The sequence below is a fragment of the Triticum urartu genome, chromosome 5A (genome assembly GCF_056163025.1).
Source record: "Triticum urartu cultivar PI428250 chromosome 5A, HENAU_Tu73, whole genome shotgun sequence".
Classification (NCBI taxonomy): Eukaryota; Viridiplantae; Streptophyta; class Magnoliopsida; order Poales; family Poaceae; genus Triticum; species Triticum urartu.
Genome location: NC_141877.1, coordinates 639259125 through 639284124, shown reverse-complemented (window position 1 = coordinate 639284124; position 25000 = coordinate 639259125). Strand labels below are relative to the sequence as shown.

Here is a 25000-nt window from a genome sequence, read left to right as displayed (position 1 = left end):
TAGTCCCCGAACCCGAAACCCGGCAATACCCGCGAAATTACATTATTTTTTTTACCACCGTAGTCATCTTACCCCTGAAATCTTAGAGGCCCTGATGTGTTCACAAGATTGGATTAGAAACAAATATAAAGGTGTGTCTTTCTTTACATATCAATATAAAGTTTATCATTATCATGTTGCAATATTTCATAAGATGTTCATTACTACTTATCTGATTCTCATAGATGCTGACAATGAATAAGGACAAAGCTTTTGGAGTTGTCTTCAAGACATTCAAGAGGGAATGCAGGTGAAGTACAGGTACTTGCAAATTTCATATACTAATCTGCATATTTTTCTCATGTTTAACTTTAGCTTGAGCGAATTTTGATCTTCCCTAGGACTTGGCACTTTGATTTTGCATTGGAAGATTTGAAGATGGTCGTTTGGAGGCTTGGAGATGTGAAAGATGCCATGATGATTCCAACTTTAAAGTGATTTGTGAACTATAAGTTTTATTTTAGAACTTATATAGCTGTTGAACCATCTACTATTGTTTTTTGTTGAAATTTACTCAAGTTATGCAGCTGAAATGTTCTTGTTTTGCTTTTGAAATGTTATTCTTTGTCGTCACTATGTTTGTTTAAATATTTTGATTTTATCGCGGGTTCCTTGTGGGTTCCCCAAAACCCGATGGGTTTAGGGGACGGGCAAAAAAACTAGCCCCGCACACGGTGATGGGGACGGGGACGGGTTTGCAATTTTCTCGTGGGGATGGGTTTGAGAAGGCAAAGCCCGATGGGTTTCGTCCCCGTTGCCATCTTGAGGCGTGACAGTGGTCCAGACGCTCGCAAAGCCTTATGTTTATTTTTGATTTACGGGAAAAAGTACGTTCAAACCATTATACGAATAAATACAAGATCATATTGGTGATTTTTACGGTCCCAACAACGCGATCCATAGTATACGGGCGGTTTGAGATGGCCCTGAGCTCCATCAGGTTTCTTTTCTGTTTCCTCAATGTTATCTAGCTGTAGGATCTAGCGCTGCCCTGCGTGGATGGGAAATTGGGAACACTCCAGCTATGCGCACACATGCATTGACGCTCCCCTCTCCCCCCGTCTCTCTGTCCGCAGATAGAAAATAATTGCAGGTATAAATGGGCGCATGACGTAGGGCGGCTGAATACGACAAACCTGCCAGACGTCATCAAATTACTGCACCTATATACTCCTATAGTACACCGAGTGGTTCTTGTTCTGGGTTTACCAATGACGACGGAATCATACCAAAAGGTGTTTTTTGGCCTTATTGTCTTCCATCTTACTCTCTCTCCGTTTTCACAATTATAAGATGATCTAATTATAAAATGAGTATTCAAAACTATGTAAACGCATTTTAGTATGTTTGTTCACTCATTTTAGTACGTAGTTTATATTGTAATATTCAAAACATCTTATATTTGTGAAAGGAAGGAGTACTTGCTAATGTGATGGTTTTGTACATCCATGGATGCAAAGCCTCATAGGATTAACGTTCCTTTCAAAACATACCGCGTTGAAAATCGTGGCCAATTGACTTGGTGGTACATTAGCATAGGTTTCTCCCATAAATAAAACAAAAACTATGTCCATCGGAATCGGTTATTTTATAAAAATCATAGTCATTGCCTTGGGAAAATTCCATAACAGCTACCACCACTATTTCCACATTTGCTCTCTTTTACTTAATTTCAACTTTAAATTTCGTAAGTACATACTCCCACCGCTCCATAATATAAGTGCATTTTTTACATTACATTAGAGTCAAAAACACTCTTATATTATGGAACCATGGGAGTAGCTTTTATTTACTTTTTACTTGTTGCACACTATCTCTTTGCACTTGCAAATTATCTTTTGTTATAGAATTTAGGTAAAGCAAATGTTTGATGTACACAAGGTTGTATCATTGTGATACGTCTTCCACGTATCTATTATGATTGTCATGTTCATTCTATTTCTATAGTACTATCTTTTATACATACTTTAGGCACCCTTTTAGGGGGAGTGAGCCTAGCTTCACTGGTTATGGGAGTGGATGTACAAACCGAATACTTGGGGTTCAAATCCTCACGAAGGCAAATTTAGATTCCTATTTATTCTTGAGGACCAAACTTTCCTGGTACTCACGCATTTATCCTTGAGGACCAGGCTTGGTGCATAACCAAAATTAAAAATCGTAGTAACTCATACTTAAAAGACTATGTGCATCCCTAGTTGGTGCAGAGGCTGGGGAATTAAAAATTGTAGCAAGTGCCGCATGTAATTAAATTGCAGAAGATAAGATTCATGCAGCACATGTATTCCAAATCAGGACATCCAGACGTTTGAGCATTATGAGGGTGATCTTTCCAAGTTGTAGCGAGCTGCTTGTTGATAGCTAGGTAGTTTTCCCCCTTCCCCTCCCCCTCCCCCTCCCCCTCCCCCTCCCCCTCCCCCTCCCGAGTCGCCCCGCGTGCGACCGGGAGGAACCCCTAGCCGCCGCCAGCCGGGTCCCCCCTCCCCCCTCGCTACCGCCAGAGGGCCCAGCTAGGCGAAGCCTGGTCGGCGGCGGCGGGGAGTCCTTGTCCCCTTGTGTGTCAATCTTGGGGCGGGCCGGGGCAGACGGGTCGGGGGTGCCACGCTTGACGGCGGGCATGGCAGCGCGGCGGAGCGTCGGCGTGACGGGCGTCGTGCAGAGGGGCGTGCCTAGGAATGGGATGCAGTGGCGGCTCGACCGGATCTGGCCCTCCAGGCGGCGCGGACTGTAGGCGGCTGCCTCTACCGTGGCCATCCTGGCTGGTGGAGGTGGTGGCGCAAGTGTGGTGGTGTCACGGCGGGCTGCCAGGGCGTGTTGGTCTGGTTCTGGTCCGGACCCTCTAGTTGCCGCTTCCAGACAATGGCGGGTGGCGCGGGAAGACCCTCCGATGAGCTTTCCTGGTTGTTGGTTTTGGGTTTGTTTGGTGTCCCTCACTACAGGAATCAGCTACTTTGCCGTCCGCCACGGCGGAGACGGCAAAGGCATGAACGGCGGACGGCAAAGGCCTTTGCCGTCAGCCGCGGACGGCAAAAGGCTCTGGCAAAGTAGGCTTCGGTAAACAGCTACTTTGCCGTCTGCTACTGATGGCAAAGTCTTTGCCGTCCGCCGCAGACGACAAAGAGAGCGCGGCAGACGGCAAAGAAGGTGGACGGCAATAATTGCGCTGTCAGTCCGTTAAGTGGCTAACGGCAGGCCTTTGCCGTCCGCCGCTGACGGCAAACTTTCTAGTGTCTTTGCCGTCCGCCGTATGATGTCATCTACACGTCACTACATGGCAGGTTCTTTGCCGTCTGCCACTGATGTTAGATACTGCCTCTTTGCCGTCCGCCCCTCTTTGTCGTCCGCCCTTTTGCCTCTTTGCCGTCCGCTGGCAGACGGCAAAGAGGTGGGCCGTTAAGTTTTTCCCAAACGGGCGGGGGGTGGGGGCCACCTCTCTCTTTGTCGTCTGCCAGCTGACGGCAAAGATTCTTTGCCGTCTGCTGGCGGACGGCAAAGATCTGGCGGACGGCAAAGATCTGGCGGACGGCAAAGAGCTTCTTTGCCGTCAGCCTGATCTTTGCCGTCTGCTTTTTGGTAGCTGATGGCAAAGAGCTTCTTTGCCGTCAGCTAGCAGACGGCAAAGAGCTGGCAGATGGCAAATTAGCTGATTCCAGTAGTGCCTCGTCGATGGGTGCGCGGTTGCTGGTGGCTTCGCGTCACTCTGCTCCAGCTACCGTGGTGAGGCGACACGAGGTATGTGTCAAGTAGGAAGGTTGGTGGAGGGATGAGAGGTGCCGACGTGGTCGGGCCACCCGTCGCCGGCACGGGGGTTTACCGGCCGTTGATGCTTCCGCTCACCAGTCTCCCTAATTCCTCGCTGGAGTGCAGGCTAGGGCCGATCTGACATTGTTCTGGACATAGCGACTACCGGTAGCTTCGTCAGTCGCGGGCTGCCGGTCGGTCCAAAGCCATGGCCTTTGGCTGGTCCGGAGGGTGTCTGGTGCAGGGGCGGCGGCCCTAGCGGCGGGAGACACGTTGCTTGTGGGTGGGGAGCGTGCCTTGGGTGCGGGCGGGCAAGCATGGCCACGCGGGTGGCGTGGTTGTTGGTGTTCGGCAGAGCATGGAGGAGGGGTATGAGTTCTAGGGTTCATTACCTGTCTGGCTGTTGCCTGGCCGATGGTGGTGGCGTCCACGGGCGTGGACTCCTTCCTGAAGGCTCCATCGCGGCCTCTCCTCCTCTCCGTGTTGCTCCGGGTAAGTGTCGGTGTCAAAACCGGCGGATCTCGGGTAGGGGGTCCCAAACTGTGCGTCTAAGGTCGATGATAACAGGAGACAGGGGATACGATGTTTACCTAGGTTCGGGCCCTCTCTATGGAGATAATACCCTACTTCCTGCTTGATTGATCTTGATGTATATGGGTATTACAAGAGTTGATCTACCACGAGATCGTAATGGCTAAACCCTAGAATTCTAGCATGTATGACTATGGTAATGAGTATCTGTCCTTTCCGGACTAAGTCCTCCAGTTTATATAAGCATCGGGAGGATCTAGGGTTACACAAGGTCGGTTACAAAGGGAAGGAATCTACATATTCGGTCGCCCAGCTTGCCTTCCACGCCAAGGAGAGTCCCATCCGGACACGGGTGCAGTCTGTTGTTTTAGCATCTTCACAACCCATCAGTCCGGCCCATGGTTAACAGGCCGTACGTCCGAGGACCCCTTAGTCCAGGACTCCCTCAGTAAGAACTTGATCTTCGCGATCGGGCGGTGGCAGCACCTTGGTGTCATGTCCTTCTTGGAGGCACCGTCGAGGAGCCCATGCTTCATCCTTGTCCGGCTTCACTTCTTCACGGTGACTTGTGTTCCATGGAGGTCTCCGACGACTTCAAAGGGTCTTAGTTAGCTTGATTGTAGTTCGGTTGGTGTGTCGGTGTTCGGCACCTTTGTATATGTCTTGGGTGCGTGTGTTATGTGCGGTGTTGTGTGTTTGTATCGGCTTGCTCAGAATTAATGTGGTATTGGTTGCTTTATGTATAAAGCGGGAACCCTTTTTCGTCATAGCTAGGTAGTTTTGGTCCCTAATTGTTCAGCATGGAGCATGACGACGAGATGGCATAGAGACTGTCCTTGGCAGAGCTAGTAGAGAATTTTCACTACTAGGAAAAGGGCTATAGATAGGATTAACACTAATGGCGCACTAGGGAAATAGTGCGCCACTACTATATACTAATGGCGCACCAGTTGGTGATCTAGAAAACTGATGCGCCACTAGTGATACTTTTTTTTTCATTTTTACATACATATTAATGGCGCATCCTACCTCTGGTGCGCCATTACTAGTTCTAACTAGTAATGACGCACCAGATATGAAGTGCGCCAATACTGAATTTTTTTATTCTTTTTTTGCAAAACTACTAATGGCGCACCGCCTCACAGTGCGCCATTACTAGTTTTAAACTACTAATGGCGCACCCTGTAGAAGTGCGCCATTAGTATATATTTTGATATCATGAATATTTTTAAATATCATGGGCACTTTTTGATATCATGAATATTTTTAAATTTTATGGGCACTTTTTGAATTCATGAATATTTTTTCAAATTTGATGATATTTTTTTATATTAAATATGATAAAATATTGAATATTCATGAGGACACTCGATCTCGATCCCCCTCCATCTCGATCTCGATTCCCCCTCCATCTCGATCTCGATCCCACCCACGCCTCCTCTCCCCTCTTCATTTTTTAAAAAATAATAATAAAAAAGTGTAGACTACAATTGTTGTTAAACAATAATTATTACTGTTTTTATAAAAAAATATTACTGTTTCATATTCATATTCATTTTCTAAAAAATTATTACATGCAACAAAAAAATTACTTATGGCGCACCTCTGGCTGGTGCGTCATTGCTATATATAAAAAAAAGATTACTAATGGCGCACCTCTGCCCGATGCGCTATTGCTATGTAAAAAAAAGATTACTAATGGCGCACCGACCGCTTGTGCGCCATTAGTAAGATTCCCCCTAGCTAATTCCCTCCCTCTCGCCAGATCCCCTTCATCCCTCTCCCTCGCCCCCTAGCTAATTCCCCCCGCTGCCCCGACCCACGCCTTCGCCGACGACCCCCCGCACCCTCCCCCGCTCCACCGCCGCCGACGACCCACTGCACCCTCCCCCGCTCCACCGCCGCCGCCAACCCCCCGCTCCACCGCCGCCGCCGACCCCCTGCACCCTCCCCCGGCCCGCTCCACCGCGGCCGCCGACACCCCGCACCCTCCCCCGCTTTTTGATAATATTTTCAAATAACAAATTTGATGATATTTTCAAATAACAAATTTGATGATATTTTCAATTAAAAATAAAAACAAATTTGATGATATTAAAAAAAACAAATTTGATGATATTTGATGATATATTTTGTTCTAGTCCTCATGAAAATAACAAATTTGATAAAAAAAACAAATTATTAGATGCAACAAGAAATAATGAAAAAAAGAAGTTACTAATGGCGCACCAGAGGAGGGTGCGCCATTGCTATCAGAAAAAAAAGTTACTAATGGCACACCAGAGAATGGTGTGTCATTGCTATGAGTGTTTTTATGGCGCACCCCTCGACGGTGCGCCATTACTAACATTCCCCCCTCTATAGCTGGATACCCGGCCCTTCGCCCGATACCTCCTTCCCTCCCCCTCGCCAGATCCCCTTCCATCCCTCGCCACACCCGCTCCGGCTCCCCCGCGCCGCCGCCCCCGCGCCCCCGACCCGCGAAGCACGTGGCCGCTGGCCTCCCCACGACCAACCGAGGCGCCCAGGAGGACCGCCGTCGTCTTGCTCTTCGACTACGAGGACCCGGACGAGCTCGGACGCCCTCGAGCCACCCCTTCGACGCCGCCGCCGACCCCGACCCCTCCGGCGACTGGCCACGCCCGCCCAGGTACCTCTCCTCCTTCCTCCCTCTCCACCCTTCCTCCCCATTCCCTCCCTCCCTAGTTCTTCTTGCTATATGGATCAGAACATATGGAGCATTACTATTGCTATATGGAGCATTACTATTGTTCTTCTCTGAACCATTACCATTCCCTCCCTCCCTAGTTCTTCCTCCCCATTAATTTGCAGGATCAGAACAAGTTTGTAACAGGATGCTCTACGATGTTGATTAGGTGCATTACTATTGCTATATGGAGCAGCAATTTACTATTGCTATATGCTCTAGTTTGTATCAATGTGATTGTAGTTTTTCTTGTCATCAAGTTTAGTTGATGTTTATTTAAATATAGCTTATATGATCAGCCACTCTATGTATGATTGTGGCTTAAAGGTTCTGGAAGAACGTTTTTCCTTCAAATTCTATCTGGTGGCATTGTCCTAGACTCCCTAGTTGTGTTGTTAATTGTGCTTCTATTAAAATAATTGGGAGTTACTCACTGTACTAGAACTCTGTAGGTTGAATTTTGGTTAACTAATACTGACGTTATGAGAATGTAAGCACCTATTATTGCTACTGATATCATTGGCTCATTGCTGCCTTTGTGCAATGCAGAACTGTTAAGAGTGATTTGGAGGATTCAAGATTCTGTGAAGCTCTTTTGACATTTAAAACTCAGAACTGAAGGTACTTAATAAACTCAAAAGCATTGATGATAACTCTTGTTGCCTAGAAATAGAGGTAGTTTACATATTGCATTGCTGGTGTTTGTTTATGTTCAGAGTTTAAGCATGTGTAGTGTAGTGTAGTGTAGTGAGCTTGTTCTAGTGTAGTGAGGTCTGAACCATTGCACGATGTAGTGTAGTGTAGTGAGCTCTGAACCATGTTTAGTGTTGAGTACTTCAAGTTTACTAAACCTATTCATTTTTGTGGACTTAGTGAACATGATAAGACAAGCCAGATGCTCTATTTTTAATTAACAGTAATCCATGATCAGCAACAGTTTCTTTCACTAATTTTCAGTTAACAGCAATCCATGATTTTTTTTCAGCTAAAACTATTCATGATTTTTTGTTGGGTGACCTATTAGATCTGGAATGGAAGCTCACATAAGTTGAGCTGATTTTTGTCCATATGAAAGCAGAGGACCATATGGTCTGTGGCCTTTTCATCCATATGAAAGTAGAGGCACATTGTGGTGCTAGTTTGCTGGGTTTTGTCTCCGACCATCGTGTCATGATGATTTTGCAGGTACCCCGAGAGGCCCTTGAGTTTGCCGGAATGTCGATTAACTTCCGTTCCAGAAAATTCGGTTACTCCATATGTCTTATTTTCAGCAAAGGTCATGCTGAAATTTTCCGTGAATTTTAGCATGACTTTGCTAAAAATCGGACATATGGGGTACTTGCTACTAATGCATGGGCCGGGGTATCTTAGTACTTAATTAAGTAGGATCAACTGCCCCGCCATTCTTGCTGCATTAAACCATAGGTGGCAATAGAGCTAAGTGATTAGGCCCAACTTAGAATTCTCGTTAGCATCGATAAACCCTAGATGATAAACCCAACATAGGTGGCAATAGAGCCAAGTGATTAGTGCCAAGTGATTAGGCCCAACCTAGGGTGCCTCGGCATCGATAAACCCTAAATGATGAAAACTTAACTTCGCTTCTATAGGGTGCCTCGGTGTCGATGAGAACCTAAATGATGTACGCTTAGGCTTTTAGGGTGCCTCGACGTCGACAAAACCTAAATGATGAAAGCTTAGGCTTTTAGGGTGCCTCGACATCGACAAACCCTAAATGATAAAACCTTGGCTTTTAGGGTGCCTCGGTGTCGATAAGAACCTAAATGATGAAAGCTTAGGCTTTTAGGGTGCCTCAGCGTCGACAAACCCTAAATGATAAAAGCTTAGCTTTTAGGATGCCTCGGTGTCAACAAACGCTAAATGATGTAGTTTTGAATTATGAACGTAGGATATGTCATCATCATCATCGGACGACGAAAGGGACGACGAAAGTCTCCCGGCGGAGTGCGACTGGTGCCACGACGATCGAGGTCTGTGCGACATGCCTCACCTGGACGACGATTGGCGCTTCAGCATTAAGCTCGAGGAGACCTTCGAAGTTGAAACGGTACACAACGACAACAAGTGTTATTTTCATAATTAAGCATGACTTCAACTATTTCAACGTGTAATTTTCATCTTGTACAATTCGAGTATAGCTTATCCCATGCCATGCAAGACGCTATGTCTTGGAGAGGATGGATTTTAAAGACCATAAAATTTCTGAAACAAAGAAAATTCACCTAAGGACTCATCACGATGTGGACTTTGAAGTAAATCTATATAATTCTGAGAGCGTAACCCATTTTGGTTGCAAAAATTGGGAAGCATTTTGCAAGATGTATGGTTTTGAAGAGGGTATGCTTATCACCATGGATCTTGGTAATCCTGACATCAACCAAGACAATATGGACATTTGGGTCCTTGTTGATACGCCTCCAGTTCTACCGCTATGTGAGTTTCTCAAATATAGTTATTAGCTAATTTATATTGTTTATTTCAAAATAGTTGACATCTTATTTCCATTGACAGCTTATTTTATTGTTCAAAGAATGTGCGGGAGATGGTAGACAAAACCCACTACACCGATGGCTCCGAATTAACAACTTACAAGGAGAAAAATCATTTGGTCGGATTTTGTACTGACATTGAGAATTACAATATCTACAATCAAACTCCTCAATATTATGGTAAATACATGCCACTAGTGCATGTGTTCAACTACGGTAACTACCATGGAGATACCCTGGTAAGATTTTTACTATTACGACATTCGTGCATCTTTTGCATACTTCTAAAACTAGTACATCATTGCTAACTATGAAGTTATTACTATGTTTTTCAACAGATAATCCCAGAGAATTGTGTGCCTCATATGATGTATCTGAAAGGTAGTGTTAATGTTTTGAACATACAGCCAGGTCGTCCTACGAATCTCAACTGTCCATACGAGATTTCTAAAAGAAGTGGAGACATGAAAATCAAAGGATGGAAAAATGTATGGACAGTCGTAAGGAGCTTCTTGGAAGCAAAAGGAAGCGAAACGCAAGAATTGGAGACAGGATGATCTCCATTCTCCATAATGGAGAGTCAGGGTCTATATTGTTTTATGCTATTTTAGCTTAAATAGGGTATTTAGGTCCTGCCTAATACTGATGATCATGTGCTAAGAACAATTAAGTAGGGTTGGTTCGAAGACTATCAAGATGATGATCGTATGACTTGTTATGAATAACGAGTAGAAGTTGTATGATGATGATTAGTAGGACTTGTTAGGATTAGTATTACTTCCGACAAACTCGATACTCGTGGTCTCGAGACTTGTAATGTTTTATCTTTGTTCGGTCTTTTGAATTCGGAGACTAATATGATGAATTGTATTCGGAGACTAATCTTCTATTGTATTCGATGAATCTGCTGTTGCTGTGTGCTACTGTCTATATTCTGTCAAATAATATATTTTATAACATGTGCAAAAATCAGAAAAGTAAAAAAATAAAACCTAATATTCATACTAATGGCGCATCACTACAGAGTGCGCCATTAGTATGCCAAGTATACTAATGGCGCATCCATCCGCAGTGCGCCATTAGTGTGCCAAAGCACATGGTTAAATATGGCCCCTGGGAGGCACACTAATGGCGCACTGGATGGTGCACCATTAGTATACCAGATACTAATGGCGCACCAGTGGTGCGCCATTAGTAAAAATTACTAGTGGCGTGCTACTAATGGCGCACCGGTGATGCGCCATTAGTAGGCAAAACCGGTGCGCCATTAGTAGGCCTTTTTCTAATAGTGTTTATTGATGCTAATCGACCATGCGGATAGGTAATCTCAACACACTGGATGGTAGCTACCTTACCGCATCTCTAAAGTAGACTCTCAAACCATCCGCATTCATCTTAACTGACTTGTCTGAACATAGTCTTACATCCAACATGATACCCCATCGGTTCGTCGATGCATCAGGATGTCCGTTTCCCCGCAAACCGGAAGTAAACCAAGGGGCTTTGCGGGAGTCAGGACATCCACTGATCCACATGACGAATAAAAATCCACCACGTACCCCTCTCCTCTCGGTCAGATGGCGGAAGGCTGCTGATGCGGTTTGATGGAGGGATTAGCATGGTTGGCATTTGGCGGAAGCCACTAATCATTTTGTTTCAAAAAAAAATCCTTCCTTTTTTTTTCTTGAAATGCTCATTTGGCGGAAGCAACCAGGCTGGCTACTAGTTCATTTGGTGGAAGCTACTTGCTTCATTTGGCGGAAGCTAGTTAAAATGCTTAAGCAAGCTACTAGTTCGTGCTTCATTTGGCGGAACCTACTTGCTTCATTTGGTGGAAGCTAGTTCAAATGTTGAAGTACTTGACGGAAGCTGTGCTAGCACATGGATTAGTAGTCTTCCGCCAGACAAAAGGCTACTAATTATCGTTGTTATTTTTTAAGAGAATCACATGGTTATTTTCACATGTTTGGCAAAAGATATTTGGCGAAAGGTTATTTAGCCGAGCATGGATTAGGTTTAATAGAAGCGGATATTTGAGGTACAAGGTTGGATGACCGGTTTCCGTATCAGTGTTCGTGGACTGGTCCTCACCTGTCTGCAAACAGATGCAGTGTCCGATTTGAAGGTCAGCGTTGGAGATGCCCTTATGCTTAATTTGATTTCGGACTGGGTGTCATAAGTAACAAAGGGGATCCGTCTCATCTATCAATTATCCTGAATGATTTGACCATGTTTGCGAGTTAAAGTAAATCCTATGGTGTTGTAAAGAAACCATTTAATACTTACATCATTATCTTGTTATCACATGATTTGCATGGGCAAGTGGTCTTCATAACTTTTCGCTTATGAACCTCATATTTTATTGAAATTAGTGCAGGAGACAAGCATAGGCTTGGGCCCAATGATTCCAACAGAAACACCGCCAACTATTTATGGTGGTGAACCCGTGATTGAAGCAAGTTGCCAGGAATGTTTTTACTCCACATGGACGGCGTGATTCTGCGGGTTGGCCCTCCCCAACCGACGTCTTAGCATAGTTTTGTGTCTTCCGTGACTTCACTAATTCTTGATGCATATTGTTGTGTATGTGTGCGTCTCTGATGGTTGTGTGCATCTTAATTATACAGAGATCAAGTGTGTGCTTATTATGTTTGCATTATCTTGGGGTGACATTATGAGTCAATGTCATTTAAGAAAAATAGCAGCAGCATCCCCTGCACTAAACCATCATTTTGGTGTAAAGAGGTCATCTTATTTTCTTTCTCTTACTACCTAGCCCTATAGTGATAAAATGGGAAGTCAAAACATCGTTTTTGAGGAACACAATTATCTCTTGAAATATGCTTTATCTCACTTTATAAATAAAGCAGCCACTGCATCAGTACAAGAGGTGTTGTGCCGGGGTGCCAATATCGAGGCCGAGCTTTCGCAACGTGAGGGGGGTTATCCTAGGCAGATCTAGATAGTGGATGTGGCGTCTGTCTTACCGCTGAGGAGTGGCTTCAACGCTACGCTCCTACAAGGGCGAGTATGTATTTTGGTGGTAGCGAACTCGCGAGAAGTGCTAACATTGCCTACTTCCATACCATGGAGAATGGATGACGACCGAAGTGCTATATACCGTGTGTGTCTATGGGAAGGGGAGGTTGTTTTGCGGGATGCGAGGAACACAATTACATACGAGTACTATTATTCAGCTTTGAGGGACGAGGCGGCTTCCTCTTGTGCATTGTTATTGACAAGTGGTTACAACACCCAAAATTATGCGGATTAATGCTCGAGTCCACGGGTCGTCGCCGGTCCTTTGATCTTGTCGTCGTCGATGCATGCTTGCCGTGAGTGGTTTCCGCCTTGTTTCGCGCCTTGGCTCGTCGTACATATGCGTCATATCCTGAGGTTTTGATTTAGTTAGTACTAGTAGCGAGTACGGTCTAGTACTACTAATATGATGTACGCTAGCTTATTCAATTTAGGTGCCGAATAACATGATGTATCGAGGCAGGTTTCGACCCACTCCACTTGATACTACCACCACGAGGGCAAGTTGGCGAGTGGGCATTAGGTATACCCACTTGATCACGGATGCAGTTATTCATATACCACGAGCTTGCGTTACCTGATGTACGTGCCCTCTATAAAAGGTGAGGCCAACGTGCTGCTCATCACATCCATTGCTACTTCTCCAAACATCAGCAACCACCACCTAGAGCTACCGCGACCTAGCGAGCATGGCGCAGCTCGTCATGACGGCCACCCTCCTGCCCAAGCTGGCCAGCCTGCTCTCGCCGGAGTACAGCCTCCACCGGGCAGCCAGGGGCGAGATCATGTTCCTCAAAGTCGAGATGGAGAGCATGCAGGCGGCCCTCGTCAAGGTCTCGCAGGCGCCAATCGACCAGCCGCCGGACGTCCAGGTCAAGCTCTGGGCCAAGGAGGTGCGGGACCTGTCGCACGATCTCGAGGAAAGCGTCGACAAGTTCATGGTGCGTATACGCACCGACGGGCTAGACAAATCGCACACCTTCATGGGCTTCATCGATAGGAGCCTCAACCTCTTGACGAAAGCCAAGATCCGCCACACGATACTCACCGATGTCAGGGACATCAAGAGCCGCGTCAAGGAGGTCAGTAAACGGCATGAGACATACAAGGTCGACACAGTTCCTGCTAGGCCAACCACCACAACCACCGATAGCCTTCGCCAATTAGCCTTATACAAAAAGGCTACTGAGCTCATTGGCACCGAAGAGAAGAGCAATGAGCTGGTGGAGATGTTGAGAAAGGGCGATGAGGCGTCGGCCAAGCAACTCAAGATGGTCTCCGTCGTCGGTTTCGGAGGATTGGGCAAGACAACTCTTGCAAATGCGGTGTATCAGAAGCTTAAAGGGGATTTTGATTGTGGAGCTTTTGTCTCGGTGTCTTTTACTCCTAATATTGAGAAGATCTTGAAGAGCTTACTCCATCAACTTGACAAGAACTGGTATCATAATATCAACGAGTCAAACTGGGGAGAAGCAGAACTCATTACTGAAATCAGAGAATACCTTCGGAACAAGAGGTATGTGTTTATCATGCTCCTTGGATTTTTTATATGTTCTTCGTGAGTTCTAATTACCTCCTTAAATTGATGTTTGTGGTTAAAACGTAAGCTAGTATCCTAACCAACATTTCCTCGGTTACTTACAACTAATTGTGAGCATGTTCCTCGTAAGGCTAGATGTTTAAGAAATCAAATAAACAGCACGGGTAGTTAAGACTAATGGCCTATATGTAATCATGGTCGTTTGTATCATTGGCCGCAATATTATTCGTATTAGTCTTTCAGGCCAAACCGATATGAGCCTACTAACGTCTATTTTGAACCTTTGTGTGTGCTAGGCTAACTGTAACAAACATTGTGAGAACATAATTTACATAACTATGTACTTCTTATTTTTGCTAAAACCATTAGTATTGATTTAACAATTGTATTATATTGTTCTTTTAAACACTTTTAGATAATTCTTTTCTAGTTCATCCATTTCCTGCCCCTGTGATCATCTTTTTTTTAATATAATATCATATCCATAACTCCAAAGCAAGTAATCTTTGTACACTAGTTCTTGTAGAATTGTAATATAAAAGTAACCTAACTGTTTGAATTTCTACATTGTATTTAATGAATGCTTTCAGAAAGAGAAAAATTAAATTCCCTAAATATTGTGAAATCTTCAAAATTGAAACAATGTAGGCATAATTTATAATATTGTCATGTATTTTCGAATTTTAGGGACAAGTCTCGCTCAAGTCTAGGCTAGAATTGAATACATGTGCTTCTGTTTCTCAACACTTAACATAATTCATTGATTTTATTCTGGTATGTCATGATGTGTTATTAAATTTTACCAAGTGGATCTTAGATGTGTCAAGATGAAAAAAACGGTTCAATAGGTAAATGTAGGAGAATGAGCTACTTAGATTGTAAAAGACTAAATTAAAGTTTAAAATGGGTTATCTATAGCACGTCAGCAACAAAATTACAGGGTAAAATTAGTCACTTGGAACAAGGCTCTTATTGCGTGCCTTGCTAGCCTGACACTTCTAAACCGCACGAATAAAAAAGAATACACTCCATGTCCATAGTACATTGATATTTTTCTCTTCTGTGGTGAAAGCCATTTGTGAACAAATTTTTGATTCATATAGGTGGTACCGTCACTAAAGTCCTAATTGCACCCTTTTGTATTAACATGTTTTGCTTAAAATATCTCAATGGTGTTCAAATAACGAGAACATATAAAAATACAACCACTAATATATATGATCATTTGGTATTTTCTCATAGGTACATCATTGTTATAGACGACATATGGGATAAATCAGCCTGGAAAAATATTAGATGTGCTTTGATTGAGAATGAGTGTGGAAGTAGAGTAATCACCACAACCCGCATTCTAGATGTTGCCAAAGAAGATGGTGATGTTTATGAGATGAAACCTCTTTCTATTACGGACTCAAAAATATTATTCTACCAAATAATATTTGGAAAGGAATATGAAAGCCCTCATAAACAGTTGATCGAAGTATCAGAGAAAATTTTAATGAAATGTGGTGGAGTACCATTAGCTATCATTACGATATCCAGCTTGTTGGCAGAAAGACATGACAGTGCACACTGGTCCAAAGTGTACCAGTCAATGGGCACCGGGCTGGAAAATAATCCAGATGTGAATGGCATGAGAAGGATATTATATGTTAGCTACTATGATCTGCCTGCTCCTCTCAAGATTTGCTTATTATATCTAAGTTTGTATCCAGAGGATTGCATATTCAAGAGAAAATATTTAATATGGAAGTGGGTGGGTGAAGGTTTTATTCAGCCAAAACAAGGGGAGAGCTTGTATGAAGTAGGAGAGCAATATTTCGATGAACTTATTAACAAAAGCTTGATCCAGACAATGAATAGTAAATGGTATGGTGGTTTTGGTTTTTCAAAAAAGAAGGCAAGTCATTGTCGTGTACATGACATGGTTCTTGATCTCATCACTTGTTTGTCACAAGAAGAGAATTTTATGACAACATTAGGTGGTCATCAGTATGAGTCTTTGCCAGTAAAGGTCCGCCGACTATCCCTCCATACCAGCAAGCAAGAAGATGCCAAGGTGCTCTCTACAATGAATATGTCCCATGTGAGGTCACTTACAGTGTTCAAAAAATCATTTTCTTTGCTGCCACCACTTTCAAGCTTTCCACTCTTAAGTGCATTGGATTTAACCAACTGTAAGCAGGTGGATGATCACCACTCTATGCTTATATGCAGTATGTTTCACCTGAGGTACTTGTGGCTATATGGAACCTATATCACCGAGATCCCAAGAGAGATTGCAAATCTTCAACTTTTGCAGGTATTGGACATAGGCGAGACTGAAATAGAGGAGTTGCCATCAACTTTTGAACAGTTGTGTCATCTGGTGTACCTGCGTGTTAATAGTTGGATAAGAGTACCATATGGCTCTAAGAATCTGAAATCTCTACAAGAGTTGAAATCGGTGATTGTCATGTCTCCATCTGTCCTGATTGATCTGTCTGGGCTGACCGAGCTAAGGTGCCTTGATATGAAAGTCATTGGATGGAACAAGAGTTTTGAGGAGCCCTTCCGTCGCTGTCTATCTGGCCTCATCAATCTCCAAAGCTTAAAAGTAAATGGTCGTCGTATCACCGAGGATCCTGAATGTGGAAATTTATTGCTACCAGGACCTCAACAGCTTCGTCGCTTCATTGCACCGTATTGCAGGGCTTCTTCGGTTCCAAGATGGATGTCCTCACTCTCCTGTCTTTCATACATTGTAATCGTGTTGAACACACTGGGCGAGGAGGACCTTCATGTCCTTGGTTGCTTACCATCCCTCCGTCATCTCAACATGGATGTGTGCAGACACACACCACGACAGAGACAAGCATGGCCAGTCATCGGTGCTACCGGCTATCCGTTCAGGTGTCTAACAGAGTTGAGGTACGTTCAACACGCGGAGGTGGTTTTTGCACCGGGAGCCATGCAGAAGCTCCAGATTCTCGAGCTGCATCTCGGAACGCCGGATACCTTGCATCAGTCTGGGTATTTCGATTTGGGCTTGGAGAACCTCTCTTCGCTTCAACAGATAACTATCATGTTGAGTTTTTCTAAGGATCGGATGGGGGAGATGGAGGCTGCGGAGGCTACGCTTCGTAAAGCTCTCGACATGAATCCCAACAAGCCCACGCTGAATAAGGTAACTCAAACTACTACTGGACATCGAATTTTTTGAACTACTACTTAATTTGATCGAACTCTAAATTTTTTTTTAAAGAGCTCTAGTTAATTACCTTATGGTTAACTACTAATTGCTTTGAAAAATTTCAAAGTAATACTGTTTTACATTCCGTATACATCAACTTATAGTTCATGTAAGTACATACACTGGCAGTTTAGGTTGAAGCATGACACAGCTAAGTCAGTTGATTACTACAGTATAATGTTATTTCTCTACCATTTCGCTTTATTAGGTCACCGGTTGATTACTCATCCTTCAAATACCTTGTCTTTTTTTCCTTCAGTGGTAGTGTCCCTTTGCATAGCGTTGTCGATTCATTTCGAGCTACAACTATCACCGAGGTGTGCAATTTTGGATTTGGCATCGCGCGCAAAGTGTTGCCATTGTTGCTTGAAAGGGTCGTGGTGACGTAGTCAGATCTCCTGGCGATGGTCGTGCGAAGCTGGGTGGTGGTGGTGGTGGTCCGTTGCTGCTCACGGGGGCGTAGTGCTGGTTATTTCCTGGGATTTGATATGTTTGATGTTTTCACCTGTAATAAGTAGTGACCTTGAGCTTTTATCCAATGCTAGCAGGTTTTTGCCCCGTAGGAAATGTTCGAATTTGGGCATCTCCAGCGGGTTTCCTGCTAGTGCACCAACTTGTTTTTCGCCGGCTCGGGTTGAAACTGATGCCGACGGATCCAGACCGAACCCGGCGCCCTGCGGGGCGCCTGGAGGCGCCGGCACAAGAGAAAGGTCGCGTGGGTCCGCCCTTTCGGCGAGTCGAGCGTCTCTTCCCGCCGTTTCATCCCGCTTTTCCCCCACTTCTCTCCCATTCTCTTCATTCCTTCCGCCAATCTCCCACCCGCCTCCGCCGCCATGCCACCGAAGAAGTACGTCGCCCCCCGCGTCGCGGCAACCGTGACCGCCCCCGTCGCCCAACCGAAGCAGAGGAAGCCGAGGGCACCGCCATCCAAGCCACCGAGTATGACGAACGTCGAGTGGAGGGTGGAAGTTCAGCGACGAGAGGCGGTCATCGCCGACCAGCGGAACCGGGCGATCGCCAAGAAGGCCCATGACAACGCGGCGTGGGCGGCGGCGGCGGCTTCGGCGGACCAAGCCGAGGCCGACGCGACTCGCGCGGGGATGAGGAACCCACCCGGCAACCACGCCCAGTACGCGCCCTGGGGCCAGCAAGGCGTTGGTTCTCCGTCGCCGCAGCCATGGGGATGAACGCCCTCACCGGGCTACGCCGATGAGGATGCGCACGGTGGGTTCAACCCCAACGTCACCTTCCCCATGGACACCCGGCCCAGCGGACGCCCACGCCCGCCTTCACCGGCGTGCAGTACCCTCCATACAACTACTCGCCGCCCGCCTACGCGTCCTCCCCGACGCCCCCTCTCCGCCGTGGCGCGCTGCCCTTCTCGCACCTCGGCGACACCTACGAGACCGAGACCGACATGGATGACATCATCGCGACAAGCTCGGCCGCGGCCGCCGCGTCTCCCGGGTTCGCCACCCCGGACGACACCGTGGATCTGAGCAGCGGCATGGAAGACGAGCTCGGCTACGTCTACGGCGAGGAGGAGCAGGAGGAGCAGGAGGAGGAGGACGAGGAGGAGGAGGAGGAGGAGCCAGCGACTGTTCCGGCGAGGAGGAGCAAGAAGAAGAAGCGCGCGGCCAGGTCCGGCGAGCCGTGCATCAAGTGGGCGTCCAAGGAGGAGGAATGCCTTGCCGAAGCATGGAAAGTCGTCTGCCTCGACCCGACCACCGGCACAAACCAGAGCATCGAGACGTACTGGGAGCGCATCAAGACCGAGTTCGACGAGCGCCAGCTCATCGACCCCTACTTCAAAGGCGTCTACATGCAGCGCGGGTCGAAGGCGATGGCAAACCATTGGGGGCGTATCCAGGGGGCGTGCAACAAATGGCATGGGATCGCCGAGGAGGTCGCGGCTCGCCCGGAGAGCGGCGCCAGCGTTGAGGATCAGGTATGCCACGCCGGTCTTCCGCCTCTCCTCGCCGTGTGCGCCCGCCAACTGTTTGTTCCTCCGCGCATTTGCTGCGCATGTTCGCCTTGTATCGGCAAGGCAACAACGACGCCGAATTCAAGTACCTCTACGTCTACAAGCGCATAGACATGTGCGAGAAGTGGGCGGAAGTCCGGCGCACCCTCGACAAGGCCAAGGAGACCTGTAAGCCGGACGCGCCGACTGTGGACGCGTCAGAAGGGCGGCCGGGCGGCAACAAAGGTGCCAAGAAGGGGAAACACGCCGACGCGGCCACGCTCTCGAGTGCAGGAGTCCATCGAGCACTGCCTCGCCGACGCGCAAGCCCGGGCTGTCCTTCGTGAAGAGAAGACTGAGGCGCGGTGGTCGGCGTTGATGTCAAGCAGCGCCATCAAGCTCGACCTACTCCGGACCAACGTCACCATAAAGAAGAGAAACACCGACCTGGCTTTCCTGCTGGGCGGGGCGGACATACTCCAGAGCACCGACGAGGCGGTCAAGGCGTGGTACTTGACGGAGCGGGGCCTCATCCTGAACCAGCTTCCATCGACGACGCCGCCCACGCCGACGCCGACGCCAAGCCCGACTGATGATGAGGCCGCCGAGAACACCCGCAGCACAGAAGCCACGCCGACGCCGTCCAGCGCAGAGACCCCGCCAAGCCCGCGCACGCTGACGCCGCCGACGCCGGAGGCCGACCTCGCCGTCTGATGCGCATGCGCGTCCTTTCTGTTTGTTGTACGCCAAACTTGTGGCCGCGTGATCGCCGGATTTGTGGCGTCTATTTTGTGAGCGGGAATGATCTATGTTTAAATTTGCCGCGGCTGGGGGGGGGGGAGGGGGGGGCGGCGCCTGGGGGTGTGGCTGGGAGCTAGGTCACCCCCAGGGGCCAACCTAGCGCCGATTCGCTCCCAGGCCGCTCTTTTTCTGCGCCCTGGGGGGCTGAACGGTTGGAGATGCTCTAAGTGTGCAATCAGACAAACATCGGAATATTTCATAGCAAGCAACCATCGGCTTCAAGGTAATGTGACTGGCAGTCTGGCACCATCTTAGTAGTAAGTGGTGTGGGACTGTGAGTGCCATGTACACCGATCGGATGAATTCCTTTTGCAGATAGGGTGCTCAATTTGCCCACTATAATACCGAGAGTTGATTTTCGCTATCCGGCTCCATGGAGCCTGAAATTTTCAAAAAATCAACTACTTAAATTTCATAAAAATCTGAGAATAAATACACATATACTTATAGATGTATATTACATGTGCATAAATTTCATCACAAAATATGTTTTGATGTGAACTGTGCAAAAACAAATCATGTGTATAATATACTCCATGTAGCTCGAGCTCCATTAGCAATTTCATAAGCTGTTGGAAATTGATCAGGCTCGGCAGAGGTAGAAGAGGTGGTAATCATGGTATCATGTGATGATGCATGTGGGGTCAATGGATGACGGTCGTTAGCAGAAGATGTTGTTGTCTGGAGTTGAATGTACACTGACGCCATTTTTTGTTCCCAACAGTGCATCCTATTTTGACGAGGCCACATCAGGTAATGCCACGCTAGCTAGCATTCAGCTGCTGCTGTCTGCTCCTCTGTTTCTTCAGTTCAGAGTTCTCCACGGTTCCCACTGCGATGTACTCAAGAAAAAACATAGCGCGCTATAAAAAATGGGTCCGCCCCTTAAATTATGCTATTAGTAAAACATTTGTACACTAATTTATTTAACAAGACAATTCTCTACACATTATAACATGCTATTAACCGCGCTATAGCGCGTTATTTTTCTTTCAATGGATGTACTCCCTTCGTCTCAAATGCTTGTCTTAGATTTGTGAGGTAATACCATGGAAACCAATATCCCTCTAACTGGAACGACCAAGGAAAATACGACGCGCGCGCACATCGTACTCACCCAATGTTCACGTTTGAAAAAATGCTGGCATGGCATGCTCCGTCAGAGTCAGACCAACAGGCAACAGCCATGTTCCATTTATATCTGATTACGCGCAAGTACTCTGACTGGTGTGTGTGATCGAGCTGCGTGTCAATCGCAAGCTTGTGAGACAGAGACAACGGAAGATGTGATGAATGTATCTGTGACATGCAACCTGCAGAAGATAAGATTCCTAGCTACGTACTTAGCTAGACAGGCACCAAATCAGGTCAAGACGTCTGCATTATTAGCTGGGGAGATCTTGACAAGTGTTGACAGCGAGCTTATGTAGCCTAACTGTGACATACCAACTGCCAAGTCCTCTCCCGTTATGATCTGCAGGTGGGTACGTAGGATAGCCTTGGGCAGTTAAGGATGCTGTGAGCAAAGCTCAGTTCCTGCTCTATTTTTTATTTTCCTTTGTATTTGGTCTCTGACCTTCTCTATGTACTTGGCCGTTCTTCTTCAATGGAGTCATGCAGTCATCCTGCTGTCTTTAGCCACAATGGAAGTAACTTTAGCAATAACTTCAAGTCCAACTCAACAAATTTGTGTATGTGGCAATGAGTTAATGAAGAGAGAGGTAGTTGTAGTAACTTAGCTAGTTACTGTAACATCACATGTCCCAATGCAGTATGAGTCTATAACCTAATAAATGAAGCTTTGCATGACACCACACCTATGTTACTACTCACTATGAAGGCAGTAACATAGTCTAGGAATATGTGTATGTTACTAGTGTATGTTACTTGGACAAGATGAGGAGCGGGCAGATTCTGCCTAGCTTTGCCAATCGATCGAGCATGCTGACGAGATCCCAGAGCTACGCTATGCCGGCAGGAATGATGCACACATCTCTCTAGAGATCGACCGTTGCAGTTGCAGACGATGACCTCTCGCTGATCCTGAGTTTCTGATCCCATGACGAGACACCCATGGCATCCACCACGCACAACCAAAATTTTGGAGCAAACTGACCCTCACACAAGCATATCAAGAGCGGGTAGATAGTTTTGGGCCCAAGCTGTTGAGCATGGAACATGAGGACGAGAGTCCTTGGCAAAGCAATTAGCATGCATGAGGATCCCAACATGTGAAAGTATTCCGCAGGATCGAACATTTCACTTCCAACTAGTGCTATCACATAGAGCTGTGTCCTCCTTTGGTCCACAAATAATTCTGATTTGTTTCTCTCTTTATTCCTACTGCGTTCTTCTTTTCCAAGATCTATATCTTTCGCTTTATGATCAACTTTTCGTTGCCTATGTAAGCAGACTGCAGATTGGATTGGATAACAAAGAAAATGAGATCATGCATAAACCTTTCTCCGAGAAACAAGATGCGTGTGGACCGTTGAGAAGCGGATACTCCAGAAGAAGTGCATAACACGGATATAAATACTTCGCCGACTTTTGCATGCCAAGACACCTTCTGGCCAAAGGTAATCCAACTCGTTGGGAAGATAATCTAGCTGAATAGACACCACCGCCAAGAAGAGGCATTATATATAGTGGACCGTGAGATGCTCCTTTACGTTGCTTGATTACCCAAGATATGTTGTTTTCGAGAATGATTACCTAGGATATATGACCCTTGTCTTCCTTGTGTTCGGCCTTAAGTGAAGTTGCGCATGCACGTAGTTTTCATGACCTAACCTTGCCTCAAATGCTATTCCACGGCCGGACCGGTCATCAGTGAGCTTATAGCTTTATCACGATTCTTGTTTAAGCAAACATTGGGGGAGGGTAGGCTCCCCACCTGAATGTACATTACTTTGAAAGAATGTTAGGTTTACAATTACGGATGGCTTATTTGGCGTGAGGACAGGTAATCTTGACACTGGGTGATAGCTATCTTATGCTTAATTCAATTTCGGACCTTGTGCCATAAGTAGCAAGGGGGAGGGGGTCATCTACCAGTTCACATGAATGATTTGACATTGTTTGCAAGTTAAGTTAATAAATCCTATGGTGTTGTAAAAAATTATTGAACACTTCCGTCGTTGTCATCTTTTCACATGTTTTTCATGGGCAAGCCGTCTTCATAACTTTTGGCTTCTCGCCATTTAGTAGAGACTCCCACATTTTACAAAAATTGGCCTCAGGAGTCAAGAGAACGATGCTCCATTACGCTTGCAGATTTTGGTAGTGCGGTTCTCTTATGTTGGTCGATATGGTTGTGTAGAAATGTCGTCTTTGCTACCTATTTTTAATTAGCATGCATGAATAGGCTAAAATTGTGCACTTTACTATACTGCAGTAGTACATGAAGAGGGGGAAGGCTTTCTTTTACTTTGAACATAGCATGGGTTCCCCCCAAGAAAATGAAACAAGGAAAAAACTTTGCTTTCTCATTAATTAAGGAGTAAAATGCATAAGCAAAGGCCCAAGCCAGAATACAACTACTCTCTCCAATCAGAACCCCTGAATGCTTTGCCTCAGTGGTAAATCACAAACTTGCCTCCGTTTTAATGTTGTGAAGGATAATCCCGCTTCCGAAAGACTCGAGCATTACGGCCGTTCAAATTTCTCATGTTACAAGCATGAGAAGCGAAGTCATTGCCTTCTTAACACCTTCATTTAGGTTAACCATTTCGATCCACCAAGAAGCATGGAGTTGACCTCATGGGAACCATGTTCCGGAGCACCCCTCCCACCCACAACAAATGTATTTTACCAGTCAAGGAAAACCCTCAGATGATCTCTTTTTTTTTTTTGCGGGTGTAGAAATCGAACCCAAGACCAACATTTCGAACACTACATGGTTTGGGGTCATTTCATTCTTCTAAAATATATCGATCGAATTCAGAATTCAACGTGATTAAGTAGGCGGCACTAATGTAAACCCTGGTTAAATATGTCACGCCAAAGCGCTGGGTGTGTGGAAACAAAACAGCCTCCATTTTTTTCTTCCTTTTGCACATACGAGTATATGCTGGGTTTAGCCTCCCGGGTCGCTTCGAGCGAACTCCGGAGGCGCCGCCGCAGCTACCTTCGGAGGCCCTTCCACGCAGCCCCGTTTACCTTGCCGCCGCCGGAGGAGGCCGGCCGCCCGGCGGACGGCGGCGGCGGGGTGTCCCAGACCGTTTTTTTCTATTCTTTCCCCGGGTGATTGCCTTCCGATCTGGCTGTCGTTGTCCCATGCCGCTCGCTTCCTGATTTGTCCATGGCATGGTGTCTCCCGATCTGGCCGTCGTCGTCCCATGTTGCTAGTTTCCCGATCTTTTCAGATCTGGCAGCTAACTGGTGATTCAGGCTGCGATCTGGATGATCTCTGTGGCTTGGAGTATGATAAGGGGAAGCACACGGGGCTGGTTCATGGAGGCATATGCATACACATGCGTGGACATGCATGCACATGATCGGCGGCCGCCCAGGTTGCCGGCTAGCTACAACCCATGGTGCTGGCTGTTGGTGTCCACCTAGGACTATGTCATGGGAGATTGGATCTGGGACAGCGGCGGCCTCGCCATGGATTATGGCCTCCATCAAAAGTTTATGAGAGTTTCATCTCTGCAGATGTGATGGCTGACTTCGGCGGCGAAATGCAAATTGTGGACGATGTCTTGATGCAGAGGGATTGTTGTGCGGTGGCGGCGGGCATATCGCCTGTAGCTACTGGGATCGTGGAAAAGTGGTGGCGACAACACATGAATGACCTCGACGGTGGTGCTACTTGAGCACCCAGTCTAGAGCTCCGGGGTGAAAGCCTTGGTCTCGCCCGTGGTGGGTATACCTGACAATGGCGATGTTTTTACAT

At 46.4% G+C, this 25000-nt stretch overlaps 1 protein-coding gene and 1 pseudogene across 7 annotated transcripts; both read left to right on the top strand.

The window, feature by feature from the left end:
- Positions 1-13200: 13200 nt before the first annotated feature.
- Positions 13201-23004, top strand: LOC125511319 (disease resistance protein Pik-2-like). Of its 7 annotated transcripts, none has more exons than XR_015602991.1 (4): positions 13201-14083; positions 15350-17273; positions 20691-20856; positions 22516-23004. XR_015602991.1 is itself a non-coding variant. In XM_087522168.1 (4 exons), exons 1-3 carry the CDS (start codon positions 13257-13259, stop codon positions 20840-20842), a joined length of 2766 nt encoding a protein of 921 aa, XP_087378294.1. In that variant the 5' UTR covers positions 13201-13256; the 3' UTR covers positions 20843-20856; positions 22516-22999. The 7 variants fall into 7 exon arrangements, 6 of the variants coding, with proteins under 6 accessions (XP_087378294.1, XP_087378293.1, XP_048532619.2 ...); XM_087522168.1 differs by having other exon boundaries at positions 20828-20856; positions 22516-22999; XM_087522167.1 differs by lacking the exon at positions 20691-20856 and having other exon boundaries at positions 22516-22998.
- LOC147973636 (uncharacterized) lies at positions 19365-20445 on the top strand (annotated as a pseudogene).
- Positions 23005-25000: the final 1996 nt, after the last annotated feature.

What these genes read in the sequence shown, in the direction of transcription:
- LOC125511319 (XM_048676660.2), top strand. Translation starts at nt 13,257, where the DNA reads ATGGCGCAGCTCGTCATGACGGCCACCCTCCTGCCCAAGCTGGCCAGC. An exon ending in GAATACCTTCGGAACAAGAG is followed by an intron (nt 14,084 to 15,349) that starts GTATGTGTTTAT and finishes ATTTTCTCATAG; the next exon opens with GTACATCATTGTTATAGACG.